This window comes from Gossypium raimondii, chromosome 8 (assembly GCF_025698545.1).
Source record: "Gossypium raimondii isolate GPD5lz chromosome 8, ASM2569854v1, whole genome shotgun sequence".
NCBI classification, from domain to species: domain Eukaryota; kingdom Viridiplantae; phylum Streptophyta; class Magnoliopsida; order Malvales; family Malvaceae; genus Gossypium; species Gossypium raimondii.
In genome coordinates this window covers 56,147,604-56,159,621 of record NC_068572.1, presented here as the reverse complement: position 1 = coordinate 56,159,621, position 12,018 = coordinate 56,147,604, and the positions used below count along the sequence as shown (strand labels likewise).

At 35.5% G+C, this 12,018-nt stretch overlaps 1 protein-coding gene across 1 annotated transcript; it reads right to left on the bottom strand.

Annotated features, from left to right (window-relative positions):
* Positions 1–1,426: 1,426 nt before the first annotated feature.
* LOC105792332 (CLIP-associated protein) lies at positions 1,427–12,018 on the bottom strand. Its single transcript, XM_012620856.2, has 21 exons — positions 11,367–12,018; positions 10,389–10,544; positions 10,239–10,301; positions 9,348–9,416; positions 8,915–9,080; positions 8,510–8,671; positions 7,841–7,938; positions 7,080–7,154; positions 6,932–7,000; positions 6,757–6,842; positions 6,559–6,676; positions 6,182–6,280; positions 5,760–6,102; positions 3,816–5,605; positions 3,585–3,686; positions 3,324–3,428; positions 3,139–3,213; positions 2,991–3,059; positions 2,798–2,866; positions 2,387–2,488; positions 1,427–1,894 (listed from the first exon to the last, which is right to left on the bottom strand). The coding sequence occupies exons 1-21, from the start codon at positions 11,697–11,699 to the stop codon at positions 1,736–1,738; spliced, it is 4,308 nt and encodes a 1,435-aa protein (XP_012476310.1). The 5' UTR covers positions 11,700–12,018; the 3' UTR covers positions 1,427–1,735.

Sequence of the window (12,018 nt, the reverse complement as noted above, 5' to 3'; positions counted from 1 at the left end):
GAAAATGTCAAGATTTGTGCTTGGTAGGATTTGAGCTTGTGCCTTACAATATATAGTGCAAATGTCTGCATTTGCTTGGTAGATAACCTTGCGGCTAGACAAGACTCTCCTACTTTGTTGAATCTGTCGCCTCGAGCAGCCTCTTAAAGCACTTGGATTTTCACAGGACTGAAAGATAAAACCTCAATTAGGAACAATACCAACCTATTGAAAATCTAACAGTTCTTAACAGGTTACGTTATGAGAACTTCTTTCAAATAAATAAGTCATTTCTCCGATCATTAATGAAACTCGTCTAGTTCAAGCTATTAAAAGATCATTTTGTTAGTATAATTCTTTGAATATACTCCTTATGATTCTTTTTATACAAAGAGTGATCATAATTCATATTCTTCAAATAAAAATAAATATTTAATACAAATATGTTCCTAATGTGGATATTTAAAAAGTGATGATGTTGAAGTGTATATTGAATATTAGACGTTGTAAAACAATTTAAAAATAAAATAAAATGTTGTATCTTCATATATTTATGGGCCCATCATTCATTGTAATATCATGATTATTGTTATTTTAATAAACTTTAAAATCAATTAAAATTTATTAAAATATTTAAATATTCCAATTTAAAAATATAATTATATGTGAAGAAAATATTAATACCTCACGATCACTAATAAAAATCGCATAAAATAAATGTTAGTAAACAATGTCAAGTAAATATGTAGCTAAATACAAGTAATACATTTATATAATTACAATTAAAACTAATTATTTGATAACGTAATTATGAAAGTTTATTTAGTTCATCATCAATGAAGTTAAAAAACTCCACAGTCCTTAAGGAGTATTAAAAAATTATAAAAAAAACACATGTAATATAAATCAGAATTAAAAGTTTCCACTAGTAATCAACAGAATAATAATTTTAAAATATATCCAAATTTAAATCAGAATAAATTTAAAAATATTACACATTATGTGACATGAAACCAAAATAAAATATAAATTGAAAATTCAAACATAAATGTAAAATATCCTAAACCTCAACCTTCATCCAATAGTCAAGATTTCACATAAAATCAAGAGAAAAATCATTTGAGCCAAATCGGACCAATTGAATCAAAAACCAATCAAAGTATCGATTCAAAAATCAAAATTGAACCGAACAAAAAAAACTAATTGAACCAAAATTTTAATATTTTTTAATATGTTAAGAATTTTTTAATAATTTATTTAATTTTAACAGACAAACTATCAAACTACAGATCGAATTCTAAAAACCCTATCGGCATTATTAGATATATTTTAGATACACTTTGTAAAACTCTGAAACATCCTACACCTCAACCAACACCAACAAACATAGTCAAAATTTCATTGACGTTATTACATGAACATCATTATATATGAAGCCAAACCCAACTAAAAAAGGACCCAACCTGAATTTATATTTCTCCAAAACAATATTTCTTTTCATCAAATATAGAACAATGTTAAAGAAAATGGTGATTACAAAATGGGCACAATAGTTCGTGCAATTTCACTATCTGATTACTCACCAGAAACACTCTTTTGCCAAACTCAGCAAACCAAAAAAAAAGATGAGTATATATTTAATTAAAAAGAACATGAAATCATCATTGAAATGTATTCACACAATATACAAAATACACAACAATGAATTAAGTAAACGTTTCTGAAACCCGACATCCCGTTCCAAATGAACCAGCTATCATTGGTTAGCATCTATAGGGGTACCAGTCCTGGCCTGTGAAATCCGATTAGCATAGATTGTAACTAACCGCAACTGTGTGCTGTTAAGTCCCTCCAAGTGTGGTAAAAATGCTTTCCCAAGCATTATATAAATATCCACCAAACAGAAAACCACCGTCTGCATAATCAAAAAAAATAATGCAATGAGACAACCGAACTTGATAAGATTTAGAGAGACTAAAGGAAAATAAAATATGCTAGGAAGATTTTGAAACAGTTGGAGAGGTCATTTGGTTCTAGGGAGAGACAAAAACAAACGGATTCCTCTACCATTTTTTCAATGTAACGCTCTTTTTCGTCAGAGTTCTAAAGGAAATTTTGCTATAGGCTTTGGTACGAGAATATGACCCTCCAGGAATCCTCCATATACATGGAAAATCTTAAAAGACAATAATCATACTGGTGTCAACTATAGGTACTAGACACACTTGAGTCCGAGTAATATAGGAAAATTCAATCCTTTAGTTCAGAAATGCTAATGCAGAAGGCACAAAAATATTCTTTCTACCAGATGATAAATTCTCTCCCTTCTCTCAACTGATGACACCCAACCCCATAAGAACAAATTTATAAAGCAAGAACGACAAACATGCAAAAACATAAATATTACCTTCCGGACATCCGCACTCTGGTTTCCGAAAGCTTCAAAAAGAGAAGGCAAAAATGAGGGCAGTTGAGCCATTAGTTCCTCCTGTGATAGCCGGCCCACAAGCTGTAAAGAAAAGCAAAGAGCTTAGAAATACGTAGACAACACTTAACATTACCTGACAAAAGTTACTTGTAGGAACAATGTAACAGTCGAAGGAAGTAAACAAGAGTCTAATCCAAACTGAGGACATCTTGCATATAAACAGGGAAACAATGGTCACAATCATATGCCCTGATTATTTTGCTATCACTCAAAAATACATATATATATATATGCACGTGACTTTGATTCCCGTATGAAGAATCTTGGCCAGAAAACTATAGGGGAAATTAAATTAAAATGTTAACTTCAACTAAGATTCAGAATAAATACCTTCGTTAAACAATTTATGCAAATAACTAGAGTCTTCTCATCTTCAGTAACTAATAAAGGTACAATGACCTGCAACCCCAGTCATTTGACAACATCAGTACTTATAATAACCTGAAACTAGAAGGGAAAAAGGACAAAAAGGACTTTCTCTAGTTGGGAAAACAAATCAGACATCCATAGGAGGAGCACATACACTTAAACATCTGAATGGATCATACTGAGACAGCACAGTGTTCAAGCAGTGCTCAGCTTCATTTGAAACCTGAACATGGAGCAGACAATTGAGAGGGGAAAGAGGAGCAAGAATATTTTCAAGGGCAACTTTGAGGAAAGTAAATTACTTTTGGAACAATATCCTTTGTTACATGAAGCAGCTTCTCAATTACTATTTCAACAGAATCTTCCATAGCATCTTTCTGGAATCATGACAAAACAAAAAATAAAAAGAAAGAAAGATGGAACAAGCACACTAGCTTATGAGAGAAAAGAAAACCCATACAACGTCTAAAACTAACTATGAGCAAACCTGGTTTTTAAGCATTTCAACTATCAATGACAGCGCAAGTTCTCTGATTGAAGAATCAGAATCATCTAAAACTTCAAGTATAGCTGTCAAAATCTGATTGAAGTACTGCATAAATACAATTAAATATTACATTTTTTGACATAGAGGCTTAGAGGACACTCTTTTTCGTAAAAAGTACTGCAAGGTTAAGAAGCTTTCAACAGAAGGAAACAAATCTCAGTCAAACTTGCATAGAACATGTATAAATATATATATATACACCTTGTTCCAAATCGAGGGATCATTAGCCGCAGAAATTTCAGTTAATTGCTCAAGTGCACTGCGCTTACTTGCGGTAGGGCTCTCATCATTCCCATTGCAGATCTAGGAAAAATAGAAGAAAGCATTTATCAAGTGGAAGTTCTTGAAACCCAACAATCTATTTCCTACAAATGCTCAATTGGAAAAACAATTATCATCACCAAAAAAAGGCAGGATAAATACTAAACTCACCATGTGAAGAATTTGAGGAATGCTAGGCCCAGCATCTGGCATGGAGTTAATCTTTACAGCTGCTGGTTTAAGGTGATTAAGATCTAAACCTGATGAAGTCTCATAATTATGAGCAACCCCACCAATAGCCCCTAATGAGTCGGATCTACTCAGACCATTAATTTCCAGTTGTGGAGTAGATACACCTTCCAAGTTAAAATTACTTTCCAAGTTTCGAGATCCCAAGTTCTGACTCATGGAATAAACCATATAAGATGATTCATTAGTTTTAGAAAGAAGAACATCTGCATTTGGACTGGTCTCAAAGTTCTGATATAAGTTCTCCCGAGTTTCATCAGATGTTGCCAGGCCAATACTGCCAGTGATCAGGGTTGATTCCTGGGTGGTACCCCATTTCCTACCTCCTTCACTATCAATGGAACTGGAAGAATACCTCCCAAGGAAAGCACTCTTCTTGGACACACCAATATATCCTTCTTCAGATGATGTTCCTACAACATCATAGGGATCATAGGATGACTTAGAGCGCTGTCTCTCTTTCTTGTTTTGCAAAAAGTTTATTAGATCCACCTCAATACGAGGTGTGTACTGCTTAAGTGCCCGTCTCAAGGAATTTTGTTCTTCAACTGATAAACTAAGAATAAAATTCAGAACAGCGGTTGGATCGAAATGCGTGTATACAGATATGATGCAAGTAATAGCTGCATCCTTAAGCTTAGTATTTTTATCATGGGCCAATGGCGTCAACTTAGCAAGCCATAACTTCAGGATGCCAATGTTACCAGAACCTTCAGGATTCACAGCATGCTTGTTGAAGGAACTAATGGCAAACTCAATAACAGCCAATTTTGCCTTTGGCGACCGCTGTTCATCCAGTGAACGCAGCAAAGCAGGTAAGAGAGAATCTATGCTATAAGTCTTACTTACTATTTCCAATGTCGTTGAGCAAGGTTGCCTAACCAACTCCTTGGGATCAATTAAGCGTGAGAAAACATGGGGTAAGATCCTTTCCATGTAACTCTCAAAGGGCTTTCGGCATGATGGAATAATATCTGCAAGAGTTGAAAGGGCAGCCTGTGCAACTTTATGGTGGGGGTCATCCAAGTGCTGGAAAAACAGTTTCATTACCTTCTCAAAAGTTTGAACCACTTCCTGAATACCTCTTGGGCCTTGCTTCAACAAAGACCGGAGATAAGAAAAAGCAGCAACCCTTGCAGACCAATCAGAACTAGGACTAAGTCCCTCACTTAAGGCATCATTGAGAGAAGCTGGACCTTCAACATAATTTGACATCTCTCCAAGTGACAGCTGGTTATCATCAAAACTTCTTCTCCTTCCAGCAGACATACGCCCAGCTACATGCTTTCTCAAAAGCGGCCTTTGGAAGTTAGGAATGTAATTGTTATGTGAATCCCTAGAGCTTACATCTCTGTATGGCATTTCCAAATATTGCCCTTCAATATGTGGATTTGTAAGCCGCCTGGCCTCCCTGATGTCACTATTCTCTTCAAAGGAACCACGATCTTGTCTTTCAGATGCCCTCTTGGCCGAGTATGATGAGAAAGTTGGCAGAGACTCTGTTGCCACAGTACTTCTATATGATAACTTGCCCGAGTCTTTGGAAGCTTGAATTTGAGAAATGATGTCAGACATGATCAGACCACCGTTACGGTTACTACCCTTACCGACACCAGAGGTACTTGATTCTAGTCCTAAAGAGCTTGTGAGACTGTGAGAAGCTGGAACAACAGCAGGGAATGGTGGATCACGAGATGATGGAGGCTCAACTCCTGCACTAGTGGGCAATAAAAGAGAAATTTAGCCGCTCACAATTTTAATCAATTTCCATATCATTTAAGGCAACTATCACTGCATCATTTGACAACCTCATCTAAAATAGGAATTCTAGTTCAAACCAAGTAAAATGGAAATTCCATTCAATACCTAGATCCAAGCTTGTTGACCTCTGTTTTTCGGAAATGTCCAGACCTCTAAGCATACTTTCGATGGCACTCACTTTCTGTTTGCTTGCATGCAATACACTCTCCAGAGTACGCTCAGCACCTTTACCAAGGGGCTTTGACTGGGATAAATTCATCCCAGAAGAAAAGGACGTCCCTGAAGATAAACTGGAAGTTCTGTCCATTGCAACTATAGCAGATGTTCCATATCCAGGTATATTTGAAGTAGAAGAAGTTCGAGTGGTAAATGACATCTGTACATTCCTGTCACGGAGAGAAGGAGAAGCATGCCGCCTATGCATCCCTCCATCTTCTTCATTAATTATCTGTACAAAAAGCCAGATTTTGAAACCACGATCTAGGAATGGAATTATTCCAACTATCCATCAAATAGAGAATATATACCCTTTGAATGGCAGGATCAAAGGAGGAGAACAAGCGACGAGAACGATCTGGCCAAGTTTTGTTGAACATTCTATAGCACATTCTAGCAGTTGATCTTACCTGTTAAATAGTATGGGTTCAAACAAGTAGAAAAAGGTAAATAACATTAACTTTTGAATTGACATTGCTACATAAAGTCATCTTATCAGACTCCCTATATAGGAAAAAAATTATATTAGTAAAAGATGCCAAGTGAAGCATCAGCCAGCCGTGAACCAATCATGTTTCGAGGAGAGAAACCTATAAAATGGATCAACTCAGACCTTCACATGAAGGGCTGAATGCAGGACTATGTACATCAAACATTAACGAATAGAAGTAATTTCCAACATAGATACCTCACTCATTGCATCAGCAACACAACATCTAATCAGATCCTCATATAAATCAGCCGATCGCTGTATTTCAGGTGCATCTGGCCAATGTTCAAGTATCAACAATGCATATTCACAGCACCTGCAGCAAAGAGATAAAAAGTGAGTAGATGCATAACAAATAAAGGACTTTATCATTAAATAGAAGAGGCATTAGAATACCTGGCACGGAGTACAGCATTACGGTCGTTCTTTGCACAATCAGCTATGCGAGGAAGTACACGAGCAACTTTGCAGTTACGCAACATCTGCAAAATTGAAAAGATAACATCAAAAACAGAAAATCAAAAACAAAAGGGAAGATAGAAAAGGGAAGGGGAGATAAATAAATCATTACCGTTTTTATGCAATTATCAGCAGACTCTGCAATTACAAGCACAGTAATCACAACCAACTTGAAAAGGACCTGATTATCATAACATGAGATTAAGAAATGCTTACAAGAATAAAAATGTTGTTACACTACACAAGAAAGTTGAACTTACTGGAATGAAGATCTCAGCACATGCCTCAAAATCTCCCAATAGCTCCTTCGATAAGAATGATAATAAATGGCAAGCCTGAAAAAGAAACATGCTCAGAAACAACCATATGTCCAAAGCCAAAAAAAAGCACTTATGGGAGAGGGAAATAAACTATTGTCTTCAACTCAACCACCAGTAATATTTTAACTCTCTCAAGATTACTGACTGCCACTATATTAAATTCCATTCAAAAGTGTTAAGAGGCAGAAGCTTAAACACTATGCACAAACATGGAATCTCACCAACAAAGACCATGTAACTATGACCTCTGCTCAAGTAAAAGTTTTCAGCTCATATCATCCTCTACAGGGTGGAATAGAAGAAACACTGTTCTTGGAAGTTTCAATAGTGTCAATATGGAAAGGACGGGTACAATAATGGGTCCATGACATGTTCCCTATCAAGAACCTTAAGCAATTTTTTTACTTTATGGATATGTTCTAAACAAATAACCATCCTGGCAAAATCAAGGAAGAAAAGAACAAAATTCCCAGGGATTGAATCTGTCTGAAAATTCACTGAACCACTCTAAACAAATTTCACCAGTGAACTTAATAAAAAGTAAGTATTTAGAAGGGAAAAAACACCTTACTCTCGGTGCTAGAATAAACACTACTAATTCATAACCACATTAATAACCTATAAACACCCGGAAAAAATCTCCTAAAATATTAAAATAAAATAACCTCAGCACTAGGAGACACAATAAAAATGGCACAGACCTGCTTCACAATGCTTGACCTTCTATCTGATAATTGTGTACTTAGGGGGCCAACAAGCTGCTTTAAGAGTCCCCGGAAACATGGATAATCAGCAGCTCCTGTTTATTTATAGTAGTATTAATAGTTAAAGCCATTAGGTCTCAACCCATAAGCTATATAGGTATGTGACAGATATGTATTGGGTCTGTGACAGATATATATATATCCAATATGCGTGTGTTTAATATTTTCTGTTTTTCCACATATTTGGAGGATCTTACTCCATAACTATATCTGAATATGTATCGGAAACAGGTACTTCAAAAAATGAAGAATCAGGATAATATAGTATGCCCGTGCCATATAAAATTGGATTTCTGATAGCAAATAAAGAATATAATAGTACAACTTTGGATATGTAAAAACCAAGGGGAAATAGGTTAAAGAAAAGGGACAGCCCAAAAAACTTATTTACCTGGGTCTTGACACCCCTTTATGTACCTAGGAATTTATATATCTAGCTCAGTTGACATTGGTCAGTTCTTTAAGACCAAGAATTTTGTTTCAGCAGAATCAACAAGAAAGAACCATTTCTTAACTATTCATCCAATAACAGTAACTCTTATATTCTTTCAGTATAGACACGTGTAAGAACAAGATTGGTGGAAGAATGAGAATAAGGATAAAAACCTCCAAAAACAAGGCCTTCAACCCTCTGCATGGCAGCAATGCGTACAGACCAATCTTTTTCCGGCACAAGAGTAGAAGAAATTTTCTCAAATTCCCTTATCAGCTCCTTCTCTGAGTAAACTTTAATCGGATCTATGGGTTTTTCTGTGATATCACTTTCACCTGCAAAAAATCAAACGCAAAACACTTCAGTAACATTTAGATCTTTGAACCATGGTATAATGTAATCACCACATTTGAGAAACATATAATGTAGAAAACATCGAACTTATTTTAACCATAAATGTCAAGAGAAGAAGCCAATATTGGGAACTAGTTTAGTGTGTGCAAAGGTCAACATATCATGAAAACTATTCTAATTAAAAAAATAGAACTAAAAAGAGTTTGAAATACACAAATCCAAACCTGCAAAAAGAGATGACTCCCTCGAAGAACTCTTGGCTCTTGGACTGCTTTTCTTGGGGTTAAGGATTGCAGGCTTCATCTCTCCAGAACCAAAACCACCCAAAATTCCATCTGAAGATCTAACTTGTGGCTCAATTTTCTCTAGTCTAGCATTGATATCTCTCACCTGCATTTATATGCTATTTTGTAAAACGAAAAAGTAATAACACCAATAACTTTCTTCTATAAGGAAATTTGATCAGCATTGAATGATCCAAACTACCATTTATAATAATACATATGGGAGGGAGCAGAGGAAGTAAAAAGTAGATCAAAGTTGGGATAGAAAAGAGAGAGAAAGAGAGAATATTATTCATCTGCAGCTATGAAAAAATTCAATATGAAGATAGAAAATGGAATATATTACTCAAAAATTAAATATTCAGTTATTCACCATAGATGCAGGAAGCTGATGGCGATGAAGTTCATCACGGAATTGGGTACCAGCCTGCCTATACATTTCCTGGGAAATAAATGATTTGATCAGTGTTTGCCACCAGATATGACAAAATCTTAATATATATATATATATATATATATAACCAATCTAAGAGCAATTTCTCCAGAAAAAAGCATGCCACAAGTGAACATATTATCAAAGAATACTGCACTCAGCTCCTGCAACACCCGTTAAACAATTCAAAGCAGAAATATTTAAGAATAAATAACACAATGAATGATTACTGAATGACTCTTACACAAGATCAAAACTATTAAGGACAGACATTCATCAAAAGAAGCACGAAAATTTTGATAAGCAATGTACATTGACACTAAACCAAGGAGCAAATAACCAATATTAAAGTTAGTAAGTTACTGAATTCATGAAAATGAGGGTTACAATAGAACTTAAAGAAAAAAAAAAAAAAGAGGATCTAAAACTTGAAAGGCAAGCAATCTAAAATTGAGATAAATTTTCTTTCTTTAAATGCTAAATATAACTACCACAAGGCCGGGATTGCATGCGCAAGCTACAACCGTCAAATGACATAAACATGTTTTAGACATATTAATCCTAGGCCGCAGCAAGATGCCAAGAAATTGTTTCTAGTTATCTTTTTCCAATAAAAGAGAGTGCTGACCAATGAGTTTTTTTTTTTTTTTAATGTTTTCATTAGTAATAAACAGATTCAGATCCCTGATGTTTGTGCCTATTAATTTTCTCGTTATACTCTCCCTGTCCTCAAAAAGGCAAGTAAAATGCTTACGTGGAGAGATTAACATGTCCTCATAAAGTTGTCAATATCTTCAAAAGATAACACTGGAAAAGAGAAGTTTAACTGACCTCAATGCACAATATAGCAGCTTCACGAACACCAAGATTTGGGTCACTTAACATCTGCAAAATCTGATGAATTTATAAAGGTCAGCTAATCTGTCACATTTGATAAATGAGACAATAAAAAATATATTTCAGAAATGTAAAAAAGCATACAGGTGGAAGAATAGCCCGTTGAAGTGGAAGTTCAGTAGATGCAAAAAGACTTATTGCAGATGTCACGGTCCGGGCAAACTCCTCCCGAACTCTCCAACTTTTGTGTCTCCAGGCATAAGAGCCAGCTCTTTCGACGATAATAGTTGGAGAAGAAACCTGAAAAAAGATTACAAATCAAACTAATTCATCATTTAGTGTTAAAAAGTAAAGCATTCCAAAAGCTTGACCTGGCACTCATGTTTACTCCGAAAATTAATTCCATCCAGAGGGAACATTGTCAATGTCATTGATTCAACTAAACCTATATAAAACACTACATCCAACGGCACATTGCATATTTCCATTCAAAATCAGCGCTAACACACATTTTTGAATAGGGTCAATTCAGCAAAGTCAAGAAAAAAAAGAATTTGTCATGTGCCAATTCTAGTGAGGTGTAAATGGACCCAGGTTCTCCAACCTCGATAGTTAGCTATTAGAGTGTGGTTCCCCAAAGACCTGTATCAATTGGCATCAGAGCCAGCCATGATGTCTCCTGATTGCAACTGTGCGGCACAGGTGGTGATGTTAGTATTGCAGTGTACACCTAGGGCTAGATTAAGCTAGCGCAAAGCCAGCAGCGTGTGCACCGGGACTGCGCAGCATGCTGAATTGTTATGTGCCAATTGCAACTTGGATCCCAAATAAGAAAGGAATTTTAACTTTGTTTCAAATTTGCAATTTGAAATATAAACTTTTGTTTATGCAATTATGCACATGCAACTTGAATCAAATTTGAATTATGATTCATATGTAAACATGAAACTTAGATTTGGATTAAAAATGTTGCTAATTTGATAATATTGTTAATGATTTTAAAATTTTTAATAAAATCAAATTTTCATTCACACAAAATCAAAATTGATCTAAACACCGCACATTGAATCAAAGTTTTTATATAATTTTGATATTTATCCAAATATAAATAATAACTTTTACCTCCATGAGAGTGACCAGTAAATGTCTAGCAGCATCCCTAACAGGCTGTTTGCCGTCACCTAACCGTTCAACAACCGCGGGAACGAGCGCATTAAAGTGCAACTTCAAGTGATCACCGGATAGAACGGCCGCGGAAGCAAGTGCCTGGAGAGCACCCTGGGAGACTCTGAAGTTGTTGTCCTTGAGGAGATCCAAGCAGCAGTCAACTATCGAAGTGACTTCCGAAGAAGTGAGATTCTTTCTAGTACCTTCGAGGAGTTGGTAAAGCCGTTCCACCGCCGCCATTCGCACCTTGGTGTCTTTGGCACGTGCCAGCTCCAATGCCTCCTCCATCTTGACTCGGATCCGGACCGATAGTACTCAGATCTAAACAATTACTCAACCAATCCAACAATTCGAAACTCAAAAACGAAAAATAATAATAATAATAAAATGGAAAACGTAAAAATGTGTTTAGCAAGAAAGAAAGAAAAAGTATTAAATGAAATAGAGAGAAAATTGTCGTGGTTGAAGAAAGGAGACTTGACGGAGAACTCCCGCTTTATTTTATTTATTATTTTCTCTTCTTTTAAGTTTATGGAAGAAAAGAGAACAGAGGAACAGGAAAAAAAAAAGGGAGAGAAAGTAAAGAGGCTGTTATCAACGGAGAAGA